The sequence below is a fragment of the Canis lupus genome, chromosome 16 (genome assembly GCF_003254725.2).
Source record: "Canis lupus dingo isolate Sandy chromosome 16, ASM325472v2, whole genome shotgun sequence".
In the NCBI taxonomy this organism is placed as follows: Eukaryota; Metazoa; Chordata; class Mammalia; order Carnivora; family Canidae; genus Canis; species Canis lupus.
Window position 1 is genome coordinate 7,061,429 of NC_064258.1, and position 23,216 is coordinate 7,084,644.

The 23,216-nt window shown below is 39.0% G+C and overlaps 1 protein-coding gene across 2 annotated transcripts in view; it reads right to left on the minus strand.

The window, feature by feature from the left end:
- Nucleotides 1-23,216, minus strand: part of MGAM2 (maltase-glucoamylase 2 (putative)) — an 86,522-nt gene that overhangs the window by 44,286 nt on the left and 19,020 nt on the right. For both annotated transcript variants that reach the window (XM_049094880.1, XM_049094881.1), the window contains exons 8-21: nucleotides 20,878-20,977; nucleotides 20,014-20,126; nucleotides 18,747-18,872; nucleotides 16,383-16,514; nucleotides 16,190-16,288; nucleotides 13,374-13,487; nucleotides 12,368-12,452; nucleotides 10,047-10,164; nucleotides 6,686-6,857; nucleotides 6,063-6,179; nucleotides 2,532-2,686; nucleotides 2,313-2,397; nucleotides 1,126-1,182; nucleotides 139-263 (exon numbers count right to left, since the gene is read on the minus strand). In XM_049094880.1, the coding sequence (XP_048950837.1) occupies nucleotides 139-263; nucleotides 1,126-1,182; nucleotides 2,313-2,397; nucleotides 2,532-2,686; nucleotides 6,063-6,179; nucleotides 6,686-6,857; nucleotides 10,047-10,164; nucleotides 12,368-12,452; nucleotides 13,374-13,487; nucleotides 16,190-16,288; nucleotides 16,383-16,514; nucleotides 18,747-18,872; nucleotides 20,014-20,126; nucleotides 20,878-20,977 (1,598 nt within the window). The remainder of the gene's footprint in view (nucleotides 1-138; nucleotides 264-1,125; nucleotides 1,183-2,312; nucleotides 2,398-2,531; nucleotides 2,687-6,062; nucleotides 6,180-6,685; nucleotides 6,858-10,046; nucleotides 10,165-12,367; nucleotides 12,453-13,373; nucleotides 13,488-16,189; nucleotides 16,289-16,382; nucleotides 16,515-18,746; nucleotides 18,873-20,013; nucleotides 20,127-20,877; nucleotides 20,978-23,216) is intronic.

Here is a 23,216-nt window from a genome sequence, read left to right on the forward strand (position 1 = left end):
AAAGGAAGGGGAGTGATTATTGACTAGAGATGTTTTTCCTTGATCTATCCACTTTTAGTGTCCATTTGTCTGTCCCTTAACATGCTCCCCTTGAAGCATCAGAATAGTCACACCTTAGAAGAGTGTGAAATCACTTACCTGATTTCCGTGGTTGTGCTGGGTTGCTGGGTGGGAAATATGAAGCCTCCTCGGAGGTGAAGTCCTATCTTATCAAGTGGCAGCTGCATCTCCACTGATTGTTTCCTCCACTGCATGGCTACCCCCTAACCAACAGAAGGACAACAGAGCAGATAATGGACTGTTAGAGTAGGAGGGACCATGCAGATCCTCTAGTTCAGTTGCCTCATTTGAAATAAGTCAGTGAAAGAAGGACAAATACTGTATGATTTCACTCACATGTGGAATTTAAGAAACAAACAGATGAACTGGGGGGGGGGGGAGAGAGAGGCAAACCAGAAAATAGACTCTTAACCATAGAGAATACACTGAAGGTTGCTGGAGGGGAGGTAGGTGAGGGATGGCTTAAAAGGGTAATGGACATGAAGGAGGGCACCTGTTTGTGATGAGCACCGGGTGTTATATGTAAGTGATGAATCACTAAATTTTACTCCTGAAACTAACATTACACTGTATTCCAACTAACTGGAATTTAAATAAAAACCTGAAAAAGAAAGAGAGAAAAAGAAAGAAAGAAAGAAAGAAAGAAAGAAAGAAAGAAAGAAAGAAAGAAAGAAAGAGGAAAGGAAAGAAAGAAAAGCAGAGACTCCCCAAAACAAAGGGTTTCCCAAGGCATAATTGAAATAGGTAGCAGATCTGAGACTCAGTGGTTTGTATTATTTGGGTTACACAGTGCAGTGATTCTTTCACAACTGTGCTTTCATTCACTAGGGTATCAGAGCTTCACAGTACCCAGGTTGATACAGTGAAAAGTGCCCTAAACCTACCCCAGTTATTCAAATTATTTCATAGTACATCTAGAAGGGCCTTCCTCATAGAAAATTACCCTCTATCAACCAAATGTAAAATCTTGTGCTATCATCCTACCCCAAGATCCCAGGACTCCTGCCTTAGAATTGCCCTCTGCTAGGGGCTGGTCTCTGATCCAAGCAGGGCAGCCTTACTTACGGTCTCGTAGTCGTACCAGATGGCGTCCGGTATGTATGCTTTCACTAGGTCCACACCCTAGGGAAATACCGATAATGAGCAACATCAGCATGCCCCTTATAGTTTACATACCTCATGTGTGGTTGCACATGCTTATCTGCACAATCCTGAGATGGTTGGGACCATCCCATTCTACAGGTACAAATACAGGTACCCAAAGCATAGCTGTGCCTAGAAATTAAGTTTGTTTTGTTTTGAGGGTCCTGAACCTTTTAAGAGAAGTAGAGAAAGTTGATTCACTGTGTAATCTAACAAGTTAGATTACTTGTGTTACATGTGTAATCTAACAAGTGGGAGGAGACTGAGACAGCCAGGTCTCCTGGAGAGCCTTCTAGCAGGACCTCTGCTGGTCACAGCACCTGCCAAGAGATGGGCCTTTGACATGAGTATATTGGCGATCTCTCATGTTTATAAAGTGAGCAGCATAACCCTGATCCCTCCCCCACACTGCCCCACTCGTACTTTGGGAGAGTATGTGTGGTCCTTCATATCTGAAGGGAAGGAAGTAACACCCTTCCCTTGCCCAGACCTCTCTCCCTTGCCCAGACCTCTCTCCCACCCTGCCCAGACCTCTCTCCCACCTCTTCTCTTTTCCCAGCCCAACCTCAAGAACACATGTCCTCTGGTTAAAAGGAAGCACAGGGCAGCCCCAGTGGCACAGCGGTTTAGCGCCGCCTGCAGCTCAGGGCGTGATCCTGGAGACCCTGGATTGAGTCCCACGTCAGGCTCTCTGTATGATGCCTGCTTCTTTCTCTGCCTCTCTCTCTCTCTCTCTCTCTCTCTCTGTCTCTATGAATAAATAAATAAAATCTTAAAAAAAAAAAGGAAGCACAGACAGATGGCCAGCCCAGACTTACAAGGCATTTAAAGTCTGTCAATCCATAGTCATATGCTTAAGAAAGCAAGCCTTAAGGTAATTTTGCAAAATATAAATTGTTTTGCTTGGTGGGGCAGGAGGACCAAGTATTAATTTTTCTAATTTCCAAACTTTCATGATCGATCTCTCTCTTTCTCTCTCTCTCTCTCTCTCTCATTCATTTATTTATATTTAAATGCAGTCATAGATACTCCAGACTTAGCTTATTCAGCTATAGAGCCACGGGGACAAGTGTGATATTCTAATCCCATTGTTCGGATTATAAACACACCTCATATAAAACAGGGGTGATGAGGAGTCCAGGCCCCCATAAGAACTGCTCGTGCACATCCCATGTAGCTGGGTCCTGATAGAACCTGGAAAACAGAAAAGGGAGATGAAGCCCCCAGTACAGGGCAACAGCACACTAGGTGGACTAACCTTGTTACCACTAACAAGGCAAGTGAAATTAATGATCTGAAAGAGATTCTTTGTGGGTCAAGAAACTCACTCATGGACCAGTGGCCTTGCTACAGTATCCCCCCGGGTGTGAGCTCGGTAGAAAAGGGTGTAGAGGTAGGGCAGCAGGGTGTAGCGGATGTTCAGGTAATGTCTGGAGGATTTCAGCAGCAGAGAGTGTTCACCAAAGGCAGCGGGATCCTGGTCCTAGAAGAAAATGAAACAAATATTAGAGATTTCCATCATGTTTTAAAAGTTTGTTCCCTTATAAAAGAAGCTTTCCCAGATGAAAGTAGCCATGTTCTTCAACTTGGATGATATCAGAACATTTCCAAAACTAAAAGGACCTTGGTACTGTTTCTTTATTTTATAGATGAAACACAGGACAAAAGATTCCATGATTCTCCCAAGGTAAAAGCAGAGTGGGGAGTTTATATTTGACATGTGTCTTCTGATCTCGGTCTGTGGTAGCCTCAAGGGGGATACATACAGAATTTCATAGAGAGGGCCACCTGGGTGGTGCAGTCAGTTAAGCATCAGACTCTTGGTTTCAGCTCAGGTCAAGATCCCAGGGGCTCAGAACTCAGCACGGAGTCCATTTGGGACTCTCTCCCGCTCCCTCTGCCCCTCACATGCACACTTTCTCTCTCTCTCTCTCAAAATAAATAAATACTTAAAAAAAAAAAAAAGGAGGTTGTCATGGAGATAAAGGGGTTATAGTGGCCCTGTTCCCTTCTTAGCTGATCTAAATTATTGTTATGTATTATGTTTCTCCATTGCCTACCATCATATTCTATAATTCATCTTTTCCTTTCCATGCAATTTTATGAATCTGCAATATTAAAATTTACATCTAGTTCTGTCTGTAACGTTTTCACCACCAATATTTGTTTTCTTTTCTCTACCCCAAAGACAGTGACCTCTATTTTTTTCTTCAAAATACATTGTGCAAAGAAATCATGACTTTATCCAAGAGCAAAGACAGAACCCTTTAGAAGGTAAATCTAATTTTCTTAGGACCCACAAACAGAAATTTTCCATTAATGAGGAGACTTATTTAGTTCATTTTCCTTGCAATTTCTAAGATATGAAAGATAATGTATGTCATATTGAGATGCATCATCCTGTACTGTATTACTGAGACTGAATTTTAGAGAAAATTACCTAAATTTATTCCTTTCTTTTGTTCCTAAAGATGCTCATTTCCTCCCTTCAAGGGGATTAGAAAGTAGAGCAGTCTATTGCAGGAGACCACTCCACACCCCCAGTGTAGGGCTCATGAAAACCCTGAGGCCAAACACCAATGAAAAATAATACTCCAAAGCCTCCATCACTCTGCTCTCCAACCAAGAAGGTATAGAGCTGCACTGTTCACCATGGTGGCCACATGCCACATGGAGCTTTTGAACACCTGAGATGTAGTTAGGAAGACTGAGGAACGGAACTTTAATTTTACTTGACTTTAGTGAATTTAAATATAATCCTAAAAACTGAATATTTTTAAATAAATATTTTTAAATAAAATAAAGAATAAAAATAAATAAAATATTTTAAAATATGTTCCCATTAACTATAACTTTATTGTTTTGGTTCATTGCACTCCAACTGCTGAAAACTTAGCACTTAAATTGAGATGTACAATGAGTGTAAAATGCTCTTGAGGGGATCCCTGAGTGGCTCAGGAGTTTAGCACCTGCCTTCGGCCCAGGGCGTGATCCTGGAGTCCTGGATCGAGTTCCACATCAAGCTCCCTGCATGGAGCCTGCTTCTCCCTCTGCCTGTGTCTCTGTCTCTCCCTCTCTCTGTGTATCTCATGAAAAAATAAATAAAATCTTTTTTAAAAATGCTCTTGAATTTTGAAGACTTAATAGAGAGAAAACAATATAAAATATCTATTTGACAATATTTTATATTCAACACAGGTTGAGGGGATCCCTGGGTGGCTCAGCAGTTTAGTGGCTGCCTTTGGCCCAGGGCATGATCCTGGAGTCCTGGGATCGAGTCCTGCATCAGGTTCCCTGCATGGAGCCTGCTTCTCCCTCTGTGTCTTTGCTTCTCTCTATATATCTCTCATAAATAAATAAATAAATAAATAAATAAATAAATAAATAAATATCTTTAAAAAATAAACTCAGGTTGAAATGATAATGTTATAGATAGATAGATAGATAGATAGATAGATAGATAGATAGATAAATATCTTTAAAAAATAAATTCAGGTTGAAATGATAATGTTATGGACATATTGAGTTACATAAAATATACTTCACATGATTGCTTCCGTTTCTTTTTTTTTTTTTTTTAAGATTTTATTTATTTATTCGTGGGAGACAGAGAGAGAGAGAGAGGCAGAGACATAGGCAGAGGGAGAAGCAGTCTCCATGCAGGGAGCCTGATGTGGGACTCGATCCCGGGACTCCAGGAACATGCCTTGAGCCAAAGGCAGGTGCTAAACCACTGAGCCACCCAGGTGTCCCTGTTTCTTTTTACTTTTTAAATTTACATTTTTTTTTTATTTTTTTTTTAATTTTTTTTTTTAAATTTTTTTTTTAAATTTACATTTAAACTTAATATGTGACACTCATTATCATTCTATTGCATAGGACTAAAGGAAGGACAGGAAAACAAGCACTATGACTTAGTAGACTAAGTGATCTGAGCACCCTTATTTATCTGCTTCCAAGCCGTCTCATGAGGAAGGCAACCTGCCTTCCTCCCAGCCAGCTGCTTCAAAGTTCAGAAATAACTCCTCTCTCTCCAGATCACAAACTGGACAGTCCTGGGATAAAATTCTTTGATGATTTGGCCATGAATCTTTTCCCAGGTTAGAGACATATCATCAGACAAGTCAAGAATGGGTCCTAAAATCATCCTCAGTAAGTTATTCTGTTGATCCTAGTAAGAACTAACCTACTCAATTTTGAAATACTCCAAGTGCAGATTACATTAAAATAAAGGGCATTCCACCTTACTTGCTCTTGCCATCGTCCTAAACGTCTCCTTAACAGGAGCTCTGAGCTCACTTCTATGTATTCACCCATCAAAAACATGATTTTTGGATAGAAAAGGACAAAAGAGTGAAAAGTAGTGAGTGGGGGACAGGGTCTCCCAAATTATTCATAGAAAGATCGGATGAATTTTTCACCTTGTAACAAGGTGAAAAAAAATCTTCAGATCACTGGCCTGCCACTCCCTAAACTATCCCTCCTTGCTCCTCCAAATCTAGAATTGGCTTCCCTTGTATTGTTTGAGATAGAATACCAGTGGACTCCAATTGTCCCGTCTTATATAAGGAGGTAACAGAAGTAATGGATAGCAGCACCACAGAAACTCTAACAACCTTCACACCTTCGTTGGTGAGTTTTAAAAAAATCAATATCAATCACAATAAAATCATCCAATATGTATGAACTTCCCATGCACCTTTATCCCAATACTCTTGCTTTTTAGGTATATGACCAAAAATTTATCTATTTTCTTTCTACACTAATAGCCAAACTATAGGATTTTTTTTTAATTCTTTTTGAGAACAAGTAGATAAGACAACCCAAGAAATTTCTGTTGCCTCTCTTGGGGACCTTACCCTGAACTCAGGTCCATTGTGATTCCTCGATAGTGGATAAAATGCTCCAAGCTGCATCCATCTTGTGCAGAGGTCCTCTGTGACATTTTTTGTATAACCGCAGATGTTGGCACCTACCTGGAGAATTAGCACATATACAGAGTGGTCAGTGATAGTGGAGAAAGCACTGACTCTATACATGTGGTAAGGGGGAAAATACCTAATTTCCATCATTCCATGCTTACAGAGATCCCAGGCTTTCAGAGCCAGCCTCAGCCAAATGGAAGAAAGCAGCAAATGTGCATCATGAATCAGCTTCCAAGAACTCATCTCAGTGTTCAGTTCCCAATTTCATACTTTGCTATTCACTGATGCTTCGCTAATGGAAATTTTCTGTGATGCTAACATATTTTACTTATGGTGTTTCCATGCTAACTTCAGAGATTCCATGGATGACTACCCAATGATAAAGTTTTACCATTCTATCTTCAAATGACAGTTCATGCCACATATAAAAATGGATTCTCTAATACATACCGCAAGGAGACATATACTCCTTGGTCGTCAGACATCTCAGAGACTAACAAAGGAAAGAATGCCAAAGGACAAAAGGTTAAGGTTCTTTGGTTGAAAGTAAAACTCACCATGGGGATACCAAATAGGTTGAACTCAAGGATACTTGGGATGGACCATCGGAGATCATCCCATGTGGCGGCATTATCCCCCAACCAATGTCCAGCAAATTTGCCAGATCCAGCAAAAGTAGAGCGGGATAAGATGAAGTTATTTTTTCCGGGAAAGATATTCTCCATGGCCCTGAAAAGGAATACAATCGATTGAAGATGAAGTGATCTCTGAATGTCCAGGACTCATCTGTACCCAAGGAGACAATAGGCCTTCCAGCCAAACAGAAAAAAACATCGGGGCATCAATAAACTAGGTGAGCAAACTAGTCTAGAACTTTTAAGAGCTTCTTTCCTACTTCTGAATAAGGCCTCAGACTTCATATAAGACAGTCCAAACTTCTAGTCCAACCCCCCAGGAGATATCTCTGGGTTCCTGTCCTTTTGATTATGGTCTCTTTATCTCACTGGATCTGGTCGTGGTTTGGTTCTTTTGGTTGATAATACTGGAGCTGTGTCTTGAGTTATTGACCCCATCTTCTCCCTCCAGACAAATCTTTTCCAGTGTCCCTTGTGTCCATGTCTTGCTGCCCCTTTATAATCCTGTTTAGCTCTATACCAGCTCACGTTGGAGCTCTGTAACCCCTGCTGGCTTATGAGGACAGTTTGTATACCAGCTGGGCTCTAGGCAGGTGGGTTCCTCTAAAGCTTTAGAACTTAGTATTAGCCATCCTCAATGTTAGGAAATCTTAATCTACACAAAATAATAATAATTTTAAATGAGTGAGTCTGAAAAGATGACATATGATACTCTTTATAAAGTTAAATGCAATTAAAATATAAAATATTATTTTCATTGTACAACATATAAAAATCACATATCAAATAAGACTATAAAAGGGAAAGCAAAGGGATGGAAAATGTGGGATTCAGAAAGATAATTACTTTGGGATGGAGGATCTCATGAGGTGGGATAACACAGTTAGATGTAAGAGATTTTCCTAGCTTTTATTCTGAACACTCTTTTGCATAGGCATTTTCCTGAAATGCCTCTCCCTCCCTTCTGCTTCCATGCTAAATAGTTCATACGTTCCTTTAGCAATCTGAAATTAAACAAAATCATAACTTTGGGATGGTGATACCTGGCCACAATCACTTTGAGCCCTTCTATCTTTCGTTTCAGTCCATGGTCTGAGATAAGCATATCACCAGGCCCTGGGCAATTCCTCACAGACACTGTCACAGCCACCAATGCTCCCCCACTTCATATTCCTGAGGACTACCTTATGGCGAGTCTATAAATACACAATGATGTATAGTGGCAAATGGGAGAAAATTCTGAAATAGAAGATGGATTTGAAAGAGTGAAATCCTCCATTCTAACAACTTAACAGCCAAAAAATAAAGGTAACATAAAGGAGAACACTCATTCTTCAACTCCTACCCTCATGTCTACTTTGATCTTGACAAGCAGGTATTTTGCTTTTATTACCACTGGCTAGAGGGTTTATGGCACTCTTCAATTATCGATCATGAAAGAAACACATTCAGGTTATACAGAGTGAAACCGAAACAGGGATAAAGTTATCTGAGGTTACAGGTTATCTAAAGGCCGACCTTGGATTAGATTAGATACGTCTGTGTTTTCCAGCCCAGAGGAACAATCTTTTTCAGAGATCCTCAAGTCTCTCTTTTCCATCCATCAGAATTGGCTGACTTATCCTCAGTCCTGATATCTGAGGGGATCTGGTCTTTCTACTTCCAGCTGAGAAGGAGGAGAAGCTCCTTCTTGGGGTAGACCAGTAACCACTGTCCCCAAACGATACTTCCAGGAAGACTGAGCCAAATATTCATCAGATCTACGGCTTAAATGTCGCTGATGCTCAGATCCCCCTGAACAAAAGCATCCTGTTTTGTTTTGTTTTGTTTTGCTTTGTTTTGTTTTCACCACTCTGCCTCCTATCCAAAGGCCAAGTTCACTTATCCCCACCGTTCTCCAGGAACTTAGGTCATTTGGCCTGACCCAGAGAACTCAGAAGGGCACCTAAACTTCTCCATCATAGTTATCTTTTAACTACTAATCATAGCCATTAGAATATATTAACCAACCTCATCACTATCTTAAGCACTTTTATTGCATGGAGACACTGGCAATAAAGCAATGTGCAACTCTCTTCTCTCCCCCTGCTCATTCTTTCTCACTGCAGGCATGTAGCCACTCTCCTGCCTACCTCCCATTCTTTGATAGAAGCATCTTAGGGTCAAAATAGATTGGAACAAGAAGGAACTGTGGGAAACATCAATCCGAGCCTCTCATTTCAAAGATGAGGAAATTGAGTCCTATTCTTCTAGTTTATTTCCCAGGAAAAATAGAGTGAGAGAGTCAGAGGTCAGAAGAGAAAGGCTTAACAGCACCAGAAATGCGAGTGCTTCATCTTGAAGCTTTTCTTTCATTGATATTCAAACTTTCGCATTTATCAGACAAGGATTTTTCTCTCACCTGGATAATCCCACATAATACAAAGTCAGGAGGACAAAACGGTGCTGGAGAACAAAACAGGGGCAGTCCTTGCCTCAAACTCACCAGGCCTCCAGCAGGCCCTTCCTGACTTCTCTCCCTCGGGCCAGGCAGCGAAGCAACACACACTTTATTTAGTACACATGCTATTCCTCAGGTAAAGTTACAGAGATGACTTTGCCCTCAAAATCTTGCAGTCCAGCAAGAAAAAAAAAGGGAAGGTGGATTATCTGAAAGTTATCATACAGGATTTTTGCATATTGAGCATATTGTAATACAATAAGGAGCACAAAAAAGGGACGTAATCTTTTCCTAGAACCAATAGGAAGGTTTCCAGAAAGAACATCTGAAGAGGCTTTAACCTAAGCGTATATTTGCAGGCAGCAGAACTGCAGGCAGTGGGGAGAGAAGCCATATAGCACTGCCAGGTAAACATATGGGACCCTCGGGCAAACTTGAATTCCGTTTAAACAATGGATAATCTTTAGTATAAGTCTGTCCAGCACAAATCTAACAGGGTCCTATATTTTTATTTGCCCAATCAAGCAACCCTAGTGTAGGAACCACAACATTTGGTAATAGGACCTACACACAGGATGGCTTCCGACTGGGGCCTCTATTTACCTTGCACATAAACACCTACTAGGATCTAAGGAAGTCCTTTAGTCAAAAGCCAATCAAAACTAACTTCACAAAGGAACCAAAGGGCCCTATGAGAAGAGCTCTTAAGTAGCCCATAAGATCTGAGTTGTAGGTCCTTATAACCATAAAACATATTTGAAAAACATACTTAGGGAAGATAGGCAACATCGTCCACCTCCCGCCTCCCCTACACTGAAATTCGTGGGAAAACCAAGTGCTTACGAGTGTGTAGCTTTTGCCATGGAGTAGCCATACAAGCTGTGGACATCATAGTGAAGACCCCAGTAAAGTTCTGCATCCATGCAGAGGGTTCCGGCAAAAAGTGAGCGGTCCAGAATTTCTGTGGGGAAATAACCACCCATGAGGCACTTCACCATCAATCAGCTCTAACGCAATAACTACCCAATTGTTTGCTTCCTGGTTATTGTACCTTCCCACCCAATCGCCACCTGACAAAATCCTCTCCAGATTTTAAATTCTATCCTAAGGGCTACATCCTAGCAGCACACTAAGCCCCTCTCTCTGAAGTAGATGGTCTAAACTAATGTGTGTTCCCTCAATGCTCACAGAACATGGGGCCATATAGAGGCAGCTGAGAAATGAGCTCAGAGCAACGGGAAGTTGGCCTGAGATGAAATATAAATAAAGCACACACATTTCTCTACATATACTTGATTGAGAAGAATTGAGTGTGTAAGGGACAGATATGAGAGGCAGTGGGAAGGAAATACTCTCACTTTTCCATGGTAGGCATTCGATCCCAGTTAGGCCTTTTTTTTTCTTTTTTTAAGAAATGAGATACGACATTTATATGGTTTCATGAATAAGAATAAGAATAGAATCCACCACAGTATGACTATTATTTTCCCTTCCTCAGGCCTAAAATGCTTAACATTTTCTGCTTTGTAGCCTAGAATCTCATTCTTCCCTCTTTTCCTTGCGGACCAACAACTGGAGGCCATAGCAGCTCTCCTTCGGGAAGCCTTGCAATATGCCTCAATATGAAGCACAGTTTCAGAAGAGTGGGACCATGAAACCCTTGTTGGGTTTTTCCCACCAGCCCAACTTAATCAGAAATTAAGCTGAATGACAAAACATTAGGAAATTTATATTTTTGGCACAGCTCAGTTTGTGGAATGAGTGAGACTCACATCCACTTCAGTGGCAAGAAAAGACACTAAACTTGTCCCAGGGTCAAAGTTAATTTATGTACGTCATCATTGTGCTACTGTGTACTGTCCAATCTTGAAAAGGTGAGAAGCAGAGCAGCTATGAATGAGGTAGTGTCTAGTCATAGGTAGGTCGACAAAATGCTGGGAGCTAGGGAGTGAGGTGCTTGCCAGAAGCAGACAGAAGGAGATGAGATTGCAATTTTCTATAGAAAAACAAAAACTTAGTTTTGGCTAAGAAGAAGTTTAAGAGATTAAAAGGGAAACTTGATAAACTGATCCGCTATGGAAAAAAAAAATGGGAGGGGGGAACATAGCCTGAGGAGAGAAGATTAAGGAATAAACAGACAAGCAAACAGATTTTGCAAGAAGTTAAGTTGTCTGAAGCTAGGATTCCTCCTAAAAAAAAGTTATCCACTCCTTCGGTGACCAAAAGGGGCTATCGAAACAGGTCAACAACCATGGTCCAGGGTGCAAGTGAAGTGGACAAACCAGAATCAACTGGCAGAGACTGGCCAGATGCTCACCAAGCCTGTGTTCTCTTCCTGGGAGTGTAAAGATTATATTTCACATTTTCGCTCAAGGTTAAACTGAGAATATGTGATTGGATTCTGGGGAAAGAAATGTGAGCAAACTGAATACACCCCACTTCTAGGCCTGCCAATAAAACTCCTTCTACCGTCTCTCTCCTTCAGCCCGGAAGCTGGAAACAAATGACCCTGGGATGGGAGAACCAAGCAATGGAAGTAAGTAGATCCCTGAACCACTGCTTGCATGAGAGCACACATCTCACCCTGGAGTATTACAGGAGCAAAAAATAAACTTTTATTATGTTAATCCACTGAGATGCTGGGGTCCATTTATTTCCACAGCATAATCCATTCGATACTGTTTTACACATATATACACTTTGGAAATCAGGACTGGAAAATCTAAGAATGAGACTCAAAGATAAAAGGAACCATTGGTGCTTTAAATTGTGGTTAATGAGCTAAAAAAAATAATAAACAAAATTACAGATTTACTTTAGTGGAATAGATAAGTTTCTGAACTAGAAAACCCCCTTCACACCTGGGGCCTCTTACTGACTTTGGCATCTTGAGGTAGTTTGCACCTTAAAGTATTCTGGTATTCTCCAAAAGTTGAAAACAGAATCATTTGCCTAGGGGTTTGGAGACCATGAAGAGGATGGGAGACAGCGGAGGCCGGTGGGGAGGAGCGCAGCCAGCAGGTGGCCAGAGCCCAGGGGTGCAGCAAGGCCTCCAGCAGTAGAGGGGACAGGTGTCCACAGGCCCCTTGCCCTGGGAGCTGAGACTGTGCTCGGGCACGCAGAGTGCTGCTGAGCTTGCTCAAGCACATCTTCTCACAACTTACGGGGAACGAAAGGAGGAAAGTTCAAGCTGTTCCGCTCACACTTGCGATCGGAATCTTGGAGAAAGCTGGAGACTTCATCCATTTCCTTTAAAGACACACAAGACACACACCGGGAAGTGTTACCGATGTAGGGTTGGTTGTCCGGGGAGGAGGAGGCTTCCTGACCTAGAAAGCCCCCTCCACACCTGGGGCCTCTTACTGACTTTGGCATCTTGAGTAGTCTTCCTAAGTTTTCTTGACCTCTGTTTCATCTTTTGCCTGTCCTCCAACTCAAAATGCTGTCAGGCACACTTTATTTTTTATAGACTGATTTCAATGAGCTGATTAAGCGATACCATCTCAAAGGCTGATTCTTACCTTATGCATAATGTGAATTTTATTGTTGCTGTTACTGATTCAGTGCTGTTCGAAAGAACCTAAGACAGAGGAGTATTTCTGTTTTATAGTTTCCTCCCATCTTTTATTCCACTCAGTGAAGGACAAGAAGATGTAACTGAGACCAAATCTGTCTCTTACAAGTGGATTAAAAATTGGTGATGCCTAATCTTGCTAACAGAGATAATTTTCCAAATTTCAAAGAAATATCTCCACCTGCTATCCCTACCTAAAAAAAAAAAGTGTTCATTAAATCATGCTCTGATTAACTTTAAATTTTAATGAATCAATGCAATAAATAATGTTGGGAGCAATGATAGCCTCTCATAAAACAGTAATACTGATTTTTAAGGTGAAAGACAGTTAAGGGAGGAAGAAGCTGAAGCCCTGGGAACTAAAAAGAAATGATCACAAAAAGAAATAATCAGCTGGTGGCAGAGCCAGAATTAAAAATCTAGGGTTTTCAGGGGTCTTTTTTACTGCATATAAGCTCAGCATTAAGTAAAAAAGGATTTTAAATACCACTATATCAAGAAAACGATTTTATTACAGATCAGGGTCAAAGCTCCTTCTTATTATATCTTAGAATATCCATTTCCAAAAGAAGTTTGATCCTAGAATAACAACTTACAATCCACACTCCATCAAACTGGAGAATTTTATTAAATGCACTGAACTGCTCTCTCCACCACTCAACGCAAGTCGGATTACTATAATCAGGAAACACTGTCCATCCTGGGTACCCCTAGAGAACAGAGAAGAAGGCAGGGGCAGTGGGTGAGCCACAGGGCCACAGACACATTCATTACTGCTACTGCTTCTTCCACCAGGAGCTCCAGGCATCTTATCATTTCAGAATCAAAATTTCCCCCCAAACTAAATAGTAAACGATAAGCATAGAACCAAAAGAAGAAAAAGAAAAGAAAAGAAAAAACAGCCAATTAAAAACACAACAGGCCATAGATGTCTTTTTTCTATGAAAACACAAAAATAAAATTTCATGACGTCAGACCACCTGGGAGAGCAGTCTATGAAACCTCCATTCATCTAACTAGATAATATTTTAGGAAAGAATGACTGGATTCATTTAAAGTGTTAATTAAAGGTCATATAAACCTGCTTTGAATAATGATGTTTATAAACGATATGTTGCCTTTGGTAGAGAAACAATCCGTTTTGAATGACAAAATGGATTTTGTGCTTCTTACTTGGTTCTGATATTTCTTATCCTCTCTTTTCTTCCTCACCTAGTCTTATCAATGTAGCTTTTAACATTTTCCAGAAATAGCACAAAGGTAGAACTTATAGCTACATTATTGAAAACTCTGAATTGATAGAATATATGCTTTTGTGCTTACATTCTGATTTATTTTCCCAACAAATGTATAAGTTGTCACATTAAGGACCTTATGCTCAGGCAATATAATTAATACATATGAATATATATATTGTGTGTTCTATATAGCATATTATTAATATGTAATATATATTAGTATTATATATTATAAATATATAATGTAAATACATTATATATAATGTAAATACAAATACAAGAAAAATTCAGAGACATCTTAAAACCTAAGATGTGAGCTTAAAATTCTCAGTTTAACTGGATTAAAATCCTGGTCTCTTGTTTTAGGTGACAGGGCATCAAGTAATAGCTAGAGGTAATTTTGGTCTTCAGGAAATAGGCAGTGTGGTAAAGAAGTCACCTACAGCACCACTCTATCTAGAGCAGATCCAGCAAACCTCATTCTAACCAAATATCTTTATTTTTATTTTATTTATTTATTTTAGAGAGAGGGAGAATGTGCATGGAGGGGGTAGGAGGGACAGAGAGAGAGAGAGAGAGAGAGAATCTTAAGTAGATTTCACCCTCAGCCCAGAGCCCAATATGGGCTTGTCCTCATGACCCTGAGATCATGACCTGAGCCTAAATTAAGAATCAGATGCTTAACCCACTAGGCTACCCAGGCACCCCCCCAAAATATCTTTATAATAATCCTCCAGCCACCCACCCCCATGACAATGACCTCTGTGAACATCTCAGATCAAATAATTTATTTATTGATTAGTGGAGGTAACTAATTAAATTATTGTAATTATATACAAATTATTAATTGTATGCCATTCAAATATGAGTACTACTGAAATGACCCACAGGTCTGGATACTCTGCTTTTCAGATAATCAAAACCATGTTTATGTGACCATGGTCTCTGATTTTGTACTTATATATGAATATTGGTCTGATATTTTAGAAATTCACTTCAAACAAAATAAAAGCAAAGCACTGGTTTAGGGAAGGAAGGAAACTACTGTTTCATAAAAGGTTAAGCTCAATGAAAAAGAAAGTAAATAGAATTAAGTATTGTAAACAAAGTCAATGATAGGAATTAAGTGAGCAATTAGATTAAGGGGCATTGATAACCCTGAAAAGACAGTTTGGGAAAGTAAACTGCCAAGGAGCAACACAACTTACAGCCACATAAACTTTTCAGATTAAACATTAGTTTTAGTAAATCTCATATAATCCATCAGCTAATGCTGACCCTATAAGTAAATGGAAAAAAAGCTGCCTCAATGATTTGATATAAAACATTCTGAAGATAGGCTTCTTCTTTTTTATTTTTTTAAAGATTTTATTTATTTATTCATGAGAGACACAGAAAGAGAAGCAGAGACACAGGCAGAGGGAGAAACAGGCTCCTCGAGGAAAACCCGATGTGGGACTTGATCCCAGAACCCCATGGGGCACGACCTGAACCTAAGGCAGACACTCAACCACTGAGTCACCCAGGGCACCCTAAAATTAGGCTTCTAATCAGCCTACTCCAATGTCTGAATAAAAGCTTGGCTCTATCTTTATAGATATGATACTTATGTATCATATAAAATAACAATACATTAGCCAAGACATTTTTCACATTAGACTGTGAGCATCTTGCTGCATTATTGTAGCTGAATGCATTGTGTTAGGAAAGAGAAAGAAGTTGGAGGCAGAAAGACCTTAAGAATAAATGAACTTTCTTCTAATAATACATTGCTTCTCAAGTATCTATAATATAGGAGACGGTCAGGGGATAGTTTTTTAGAACCCAGATATTAATCCTTCCCACCACAAAAAAGAAATGATAATTATGTGACATGGTCAAAGCGCTCTTGCCACAATGACAATCATATTGCAATACACAAATGTATCAAATCAACATGTTGTACACCTTAAATTTATACAATGTGATATGTCAAATATATTTCAATTTTTAAAAACCCCTCAGAATTTTAATTATTTTACTATTACATCTACTGGTTTAAAAATAATAATGAAGGGAGCCTCTAAAGGCATGGAAACAGCGATAATACAACAACTTGCCTTCTATTCCCTTTTATAACAAAACTACAAGCTTCCCCAAATTACTATAATTTATTGACATTCTTGCAAAATTACCTTCCCAAGAACAAAGCCATTGTCCCCCAAGATCCATACTCTCTTTGTACTTCCATTCACATAGGGCTGGTAGCCAGAGTTATTTGAGATGCCAGGATTCTAATAAATAAAGATGATAACAAATATTATTTTTGTTAATTTCTTTTGCACTTTGAAAGGAAAAAAATGAGGCAACAGACTTGTTTGAACATACCATAATGATTACATATTTCATTCCTTGGTTATGTAACTCGTTGACAAAATTTGAGAGATTAGAGAAAGCCACTTTATCAATAGTGAAATCCTTATTTCCATCCATGTAGTCTATGTCAGAGTACTGGACATCCTGAAAGATAGTGCCAGTCAGTTAGAACGTAGAAAATAATCACAGTGCTGACGGAAGGTATCATAGCTCTGGTTCTTGCTCACTAAAACTAAAGCCATATTTCTTTTTTTTTTTTAAGTCTATTCATTTACTTGAGAGAGAGAGAGAAAGAAAGAATGAGTAGGGGAAGAGGCAGAGAGAGAAACCGATTTCCCGCCGAGCACAGAGCGCAACACAGGGATGGATCCCAGGACCTGAGCCGAAGGTAGATGCTTAACCGACTGAGCCACTGAGGTGCCTCTGAAGCTATATTTCTTAATGATCCTTGAACTTCCAGGACTTGGCTACCTCCTAGAAATAAATAAGCCCATTCTGAAAGATGCAGGTGCTCCTAGGTTGCACTCTTATCTCTTTGTCTTGACAGATGCAAGTCATAGGTATTGGGAGGAACTTGAGGGTAGGGATGATGTCTTGTTCATCCCTGCAAGTTGAGAGCTCGGTTGCTTGACATGAAATAGGTGCTTTTTACATGTCTCTTTGGGTGAGTAACAATAGTAGTGTTGTAAGAATGTGCTAACTTGGACCCTAAAAATTAAGCTAGAATGTATCATAAGAGGAGAAAACAGTCTTCTTGCCCTATAAAACTGATAGAACAACTAACAAAGGTAAACAACAAAGGGGCAGAGCTTTAATTAACTGAAGTCTCACACATACATTATTTTAGTGTTTGTATACCAATCTGTGAAGAGCAGGTGTTATTCTTAGTGAGAAGACTGCAGTGTGAAGGGGTTGAGTGACATTTCCCAGTCATGTGCATGGGTGAGTGAGGTAGACTGGGACTTTTGTGATAGGCCCTTTGAGTCCAGCTGCTCTTTCTTTCCAATACGCCACAACTTCAAAGACATTTGAAGGTCTTCTAAGAAAGTGTTCCTCTCGTAGGAACACTTTCCTCATGTGTCTTAGAAGCCTCTAGCTTCCAGGCCTACAGGAAAATGTGGCTGGTGGCCTGTTGCCAATGCAGCACAACTGTTCTAACACTGGGCAGATGCTCAATACTCAGGTGCCTCCACTACCACATGGTCAGAAAGAACCAATCGTGGGGAAAAAAGCTCATTTGTTCCTGAATTAGCAGCACCTCAGAAAAGCCCTTCCCATCAGATGTTCAGAGATACATTGAAACCAATACCATATGTAATATTTTTGAATCACAATCTTGCCATTTATTAGTGCTAGTGACCTTAGAAAAGTTATTAACTGTGCAATGTGTCTCCATTATCTCATTTGCAAAATACCAATAAATGACAGTTAACCATGATTGTGAAAGCACCTTGTAAAATAATAACCACGTGGAGAGATTTGGCCTGATTTTTGCTGGAATTGAGTGCTTGCAGGTATCAGACTTGGGAGCATTAAAATGAAACACGTGATCAATTACCCCTTAACACCAAATAAAACAGCAGACATGTTTTCTCACAGGAAAAAATTTATTTCCCTGCCTACTCCCCTTGCTGCCCTGAGAGGGGATTGGAAGCTCCCGAGATTAAGCCAAAGTCATTCCCACCTGCATGTTCTTCCTTCACACGCTAACCACATTTCCAAAGATCTCACCCCAAATAAACTATTTTGATAAGTTCATTAAAGATGTTATGAATCTCCTGGATGAATTTATCAAATAGTATATGCTTAATAATTATCTATTTACTAGTGGAGATTGAACATCATAAAAACTTTGCAACCAGAGAGCTTTCAAAATTAGAATCTGCTAGATCTGGAAGGAGTGTGCAAGGTCACTATAAGAAACTTACTCTAGGTAATATTTATAATCATCAGCTCTTGTTAACCATATCACCCCAGATGCTGCTTTCTTTTATAAAATAACAGCTAGTTTTGATGGAGCTCATCCTCTGTGCTGCCTGCCTATGCATAGTGTAAGGCATTCCTCACTACCAGTCCATCCAAGGAAGTCTTCCATGCTCATTTATAAAGAGAGAAACTAAGACTAAGAGATGCTACTTAACTAGCCCAACACTGATAGAGCTAGGAAGAAGCAAAGCTAAAGTTCAAAACCATATCCATCCGATTCCATAAACTGCTATTTCTATGATGACATAGGTAATTTAGCACACAAATTTCTGTTTGTTTATCTCTGTCCACTTATCTCTCTCTGTATTTCTTCTTAATAAATTGATTTTGTTTCAAAACTAAAAGATAGGACATGGTGCCTTACGCACAATGAGAGAAGGTCCAACTTACATAAGGGATCTGAGCTAGACGATTTCGGTTCACAACCTCCTTCAATCCATTGATGCCACCATAGTTCCTGCGACTGAGCTGGAAACCAAGACTCCAGTAGGGAGGCAAGAACGGTCGTCCAATGAGCTGAAAAAATACATACAGACATGTTTGAGCATCTAAAAACTATTGTTTTGAGCACCATGTCTAACACAGAAAACAGTTTCCATTTCACATTCTATAAAGTCCCCAGATCTAAAAATGTCAGAGGCAAGACTAATCTTGGGTAATTTGCAAAATTCTATAGCTCACATCTTTGTTTCCTATGCACCTAAATGCATCCCCAGCAACCTCAACATCAGAAAATAATGGGATTTGCAAAAACTGGTAGAATAATAGTGTTAAACTGGGAGGAAAAAAGTATTCATTCACTCAGTAAATATTTTCTGAGTGTTTACAATGTGGTAAGGGTTGATGTAGGCACATGGGATATAGTAGCATAAAGTGAACATCGTTCCCACTCTCACAAAGATGAAAGGAAATACATAAATGCCCATTAGAATTTCAGATAGTGGCATGGGCTAATGAAAAAGGAATAAGGACCAATAGCATTCATTACAAGTGGGGTAGGCAAAGAATTACTGGACTATGCTTAAATCCAAGTCTACGTGTTGTTCATGCCAGCACTCTGAGAAAATCCCACACAAACCCTTGTTAAACATTATTCCCTAGAAGCTCCTGTCCTCCCATGTGACAGTTCCCTCAGCGGGGCACTTTCTCTCATGCCTCTGAATTCCCATACAGTTTCTTTGCACTTGACTAATGGCATTTATTAAGGTGTTTCCTATTATGATTATAGGCAGTGTCCTACTTCTCCTATCAGATTATAAATCAACTGGCATCCAGGACCATATTTCACATGCCTTTTTGTATGTCATCTTGAACAAGTCAATTAATCTTTCTCTATCTAAGTTTTTCATCTATACAACAGGAAGTTCAGGCTAACTGGTATCTAAAGTTCTTTCCTGTTCTATATTTTGAATAAAAAATTAAAAAGCGTAGGGGTCCCTGGGTGGCTTAGCTGCTTTAGCATCTGACTCTTAATTTCAGCTCAGGTCATGATCTCAGGTCATGAGATCGAGCCCTGCATCAGGCTCCACACTCTGCATAGAGATTCTCTCTCTCCCTCTGCCCTGACCCTTCATAAATAAATAAATAATACAATTCCTTTTAGATAGTTTCTTTTCACTAAATTTTAATTATAACTCTCTTCAAGCAAAGCACATACCTCCAGGTATTCCTGAATCACTTGTTCTGGAGTATTTCCCAGGAATACATAAAAGTCAAGGATGCCTCCAGTTGTGCGGTAAGTGATTGCAGGAGCAGGCTGGAGGGTGACCTCTGAAAGGATTAAAATGAGAGTTTTTATAATTTTGTGGTTGCAAATATACTTTTCTGTAGAATATCAATACCTGAGCTATTCAAAACAATCTCCGTCTCATTTTGCCGGAGATGAAAATTACACATTTCTTTTTTTTTTTTTAGATTGCTGAAATTTAACATAGTGTTGAATAAAACACTAATGAAGAACTGATTTTTTTAAGAGAAAGCAGAACCAATTTTATTTCAATATGGCTATGAAACAACACAAATGTCTGGAATTTGTGAGTGACTTAATGTAGTGGAAAGGTTCTAAAAACCTTATTAGATGACTCTAAATATAATGTATAAATAAAAATAAAAACAAACCCTTATTAGGATGCTGTTAGTCCAGAAGCTGGAGGGAGAAGATGCTGGAATGGGGAAAGGATGAGCTATGGGAAATAGGCTATAGAACACAGCCTTATTGCCTACAAACAGACAATCTGATTTACATAGTGAAATCTACAGCTATCTTTGGGACCTGCCAATGCATCTTATTATCTGCAGAATATTATGGAAAACAGTGCATCAAAAGAGGTCCCCAAAGAAGTTTCCAATGGAAATAGCTTTCAGCAGATTTATAGCAGGTTACCCCACATTTGGGTTCCCATATAGAAGCTTTGTAGGTTAAATACACTTCCTATTAAACAGTGACCTCAACACAAAAGTTATTTTTATAAAAGCCACATCCCAAAACATATTCCTGCTGAGATAAAAATATGCTTCCTACCCATGGCATTACTGTTCAACAGAAAAACCCCAAAAGAGAAGCCACTGATGTCTTCAAGGCACAGGAAGAATGTATGAGCTCCATACAGATTAATCATGCCCTGTCAAGAAAAAATAATAACACATAGTAGTAGTACATGTTTTAAAAAATGCTTTTATTTACCCCAAAATAAAACCAAAACCCATGTACACCATGTGCTTGGTCAGCACTTGATGTAATCTAGTATTATATCAAAAAGGTACTGAAATGGTAACATCAAGTGATAAACAGATAAACAAAATATGGTCTATTCATGCCGTGGAATACTATTAGCAATAAGAAGTGAAAAACCGATCCTTGCTACACACGAATAAACCTCATAACTGTGATGCTGAGTGAAAGAAACAGACACAAAAGAAACCATATATTGCATGATTATATATATATATATATATATATATATATATATATATATACACACACATATATAAAGTATCCAGAAAAGTCAAATCTATCCCGACAGAAAGTAGACTAGTGATTCCCTGGAGATGAAGTGGGCACTGGGGTGGGAATCGAGATTATGTCTAAAAATGTATGAGGGATCCTAATGGGGTGACAAAAATGTTCCAAAACTAGATTATGACAACAACTGCGCAAGTCGGTAGTGTGCTCCACAATCACTGAATCGTATGCTTAAAACAGGTGAATTTTAGTATATAAATTGTATCTTAGTTATTTTTAAAATTTGGAAAACATCTGCAAAGACATACAACAAAATGTTAGCAGAAGATTGTTATTATGAGAATTTTTGTATTTCTTCTTGATGCCTAAAATTTTCTAATTTTTCTATAATTAATATATAATATTTAGGTAGTAAATAAGTTTAAAGAAGATACTGAACCCATAACAGGGCTGTGATGAGCACTGATATTAAAAGAGATAATATGTATTACTGTGAGTGAAAAAGTTGGGGGAGGAAAGGGTAAAAAGGAAGAAGGGAGGGTGGAAGGGAGGAAGGAAGGAAGACAGGCAAGACTAATCTAATCTGTGACTACATAATTCAAGGATTTTTCAGCTACAGAAAGCCAAGCTTAGGATGATACTAGTCTTCCATGTTTGTCAGAGGCCTTGAGCAAGCACTTTAGTGAATGTTCTGGCTATTGCTTTACTTCATTTGGTTCAGTAAGTGTGCTCCCTTCATCTCATCAGATGTTGGTGGGTGGAGCAGTTAATGTGCTACTTGATTTGTTCATCTCCCATGGAATACGAATTGCAAAACTTCAGTCCCATCCCTCCCTTGCGATGTACTTCAACCTGCACGTCTTGCACAAATCAGGGAAATATCACCAGCACAATGGAGACTTCAAAACCTGCTCTACAAAGCAATGCTATTCAAAGGGTTGTCCATGGGCCAGGACCTCCCCATACCCTTTGCTGTAAATCAGCAAAGAAAGTACCAAACAAAACAAAACAAAACAAACAAACAAACAAAAAAAACCCAAGAGAAATAGCTTAGAAACTTTTATAGCAACTTAAAAGAATAATTTTATATCTGTTCAATTTAAAATTTGAGTTTATGTTTTATGTTTTTGAGTAATTTTATTTCATTTTTCCAGGATTAAAAAAACAAACAAACAGAAAGCAAGGAACTGATCCTTCACTACAGATAAATTGAGAGGCACTGCTCTAGACCAGCTCTTTGCTCACTTTACTATGCATGAGGCTCACTTGCAGATCTTGTTAAAATGTTCAGTAGGTCTGGGCTTTGACCTGCGATTCTGCATTTCTAACAACCGCCCAAGTGATGCCAACACTGCTGTCTCTGGAACATACTTCAACTAGCAGAGACCTGGAAAATATTAAAGCTGCCAAAAGAGGGTTTTTTTGTTTGTTTGTTTGTTTGTTTTTAGTTCACAAAGTTCTACTGAGGATAGTTCCTGCTGCAGCTCTCCCCAAGATACTACTCAATTATTAAAGGCAAATATAGTTATTTTGCAGAAGGATTTTCCAATATATATTAGGCCATCATATAATCATTAAATTATATTTTCCTTTAAAAGTGGGATGTTTTCAAAGATTGATCTATTACTGATGAATCACTGACCTCTACCTCTAAAACTAATAATATGTTATATGTTAATTAATTGAATTAAAAAAAAAGTTCTCATCACAAGGAAAAAAATCTGTACCTTAACATGGTGACGAATGTTAACTAGACTTATTGTGGTGATCATTTACTAATATAGAGAAATATCGAATCATTATGTTGTCCGCTTGAAACTAATGTAAGGTTGTATGTCAGCTATACCTCAATAAAAAATAATAATAAAATGAAATAAAACAAAATTGATATATTACTA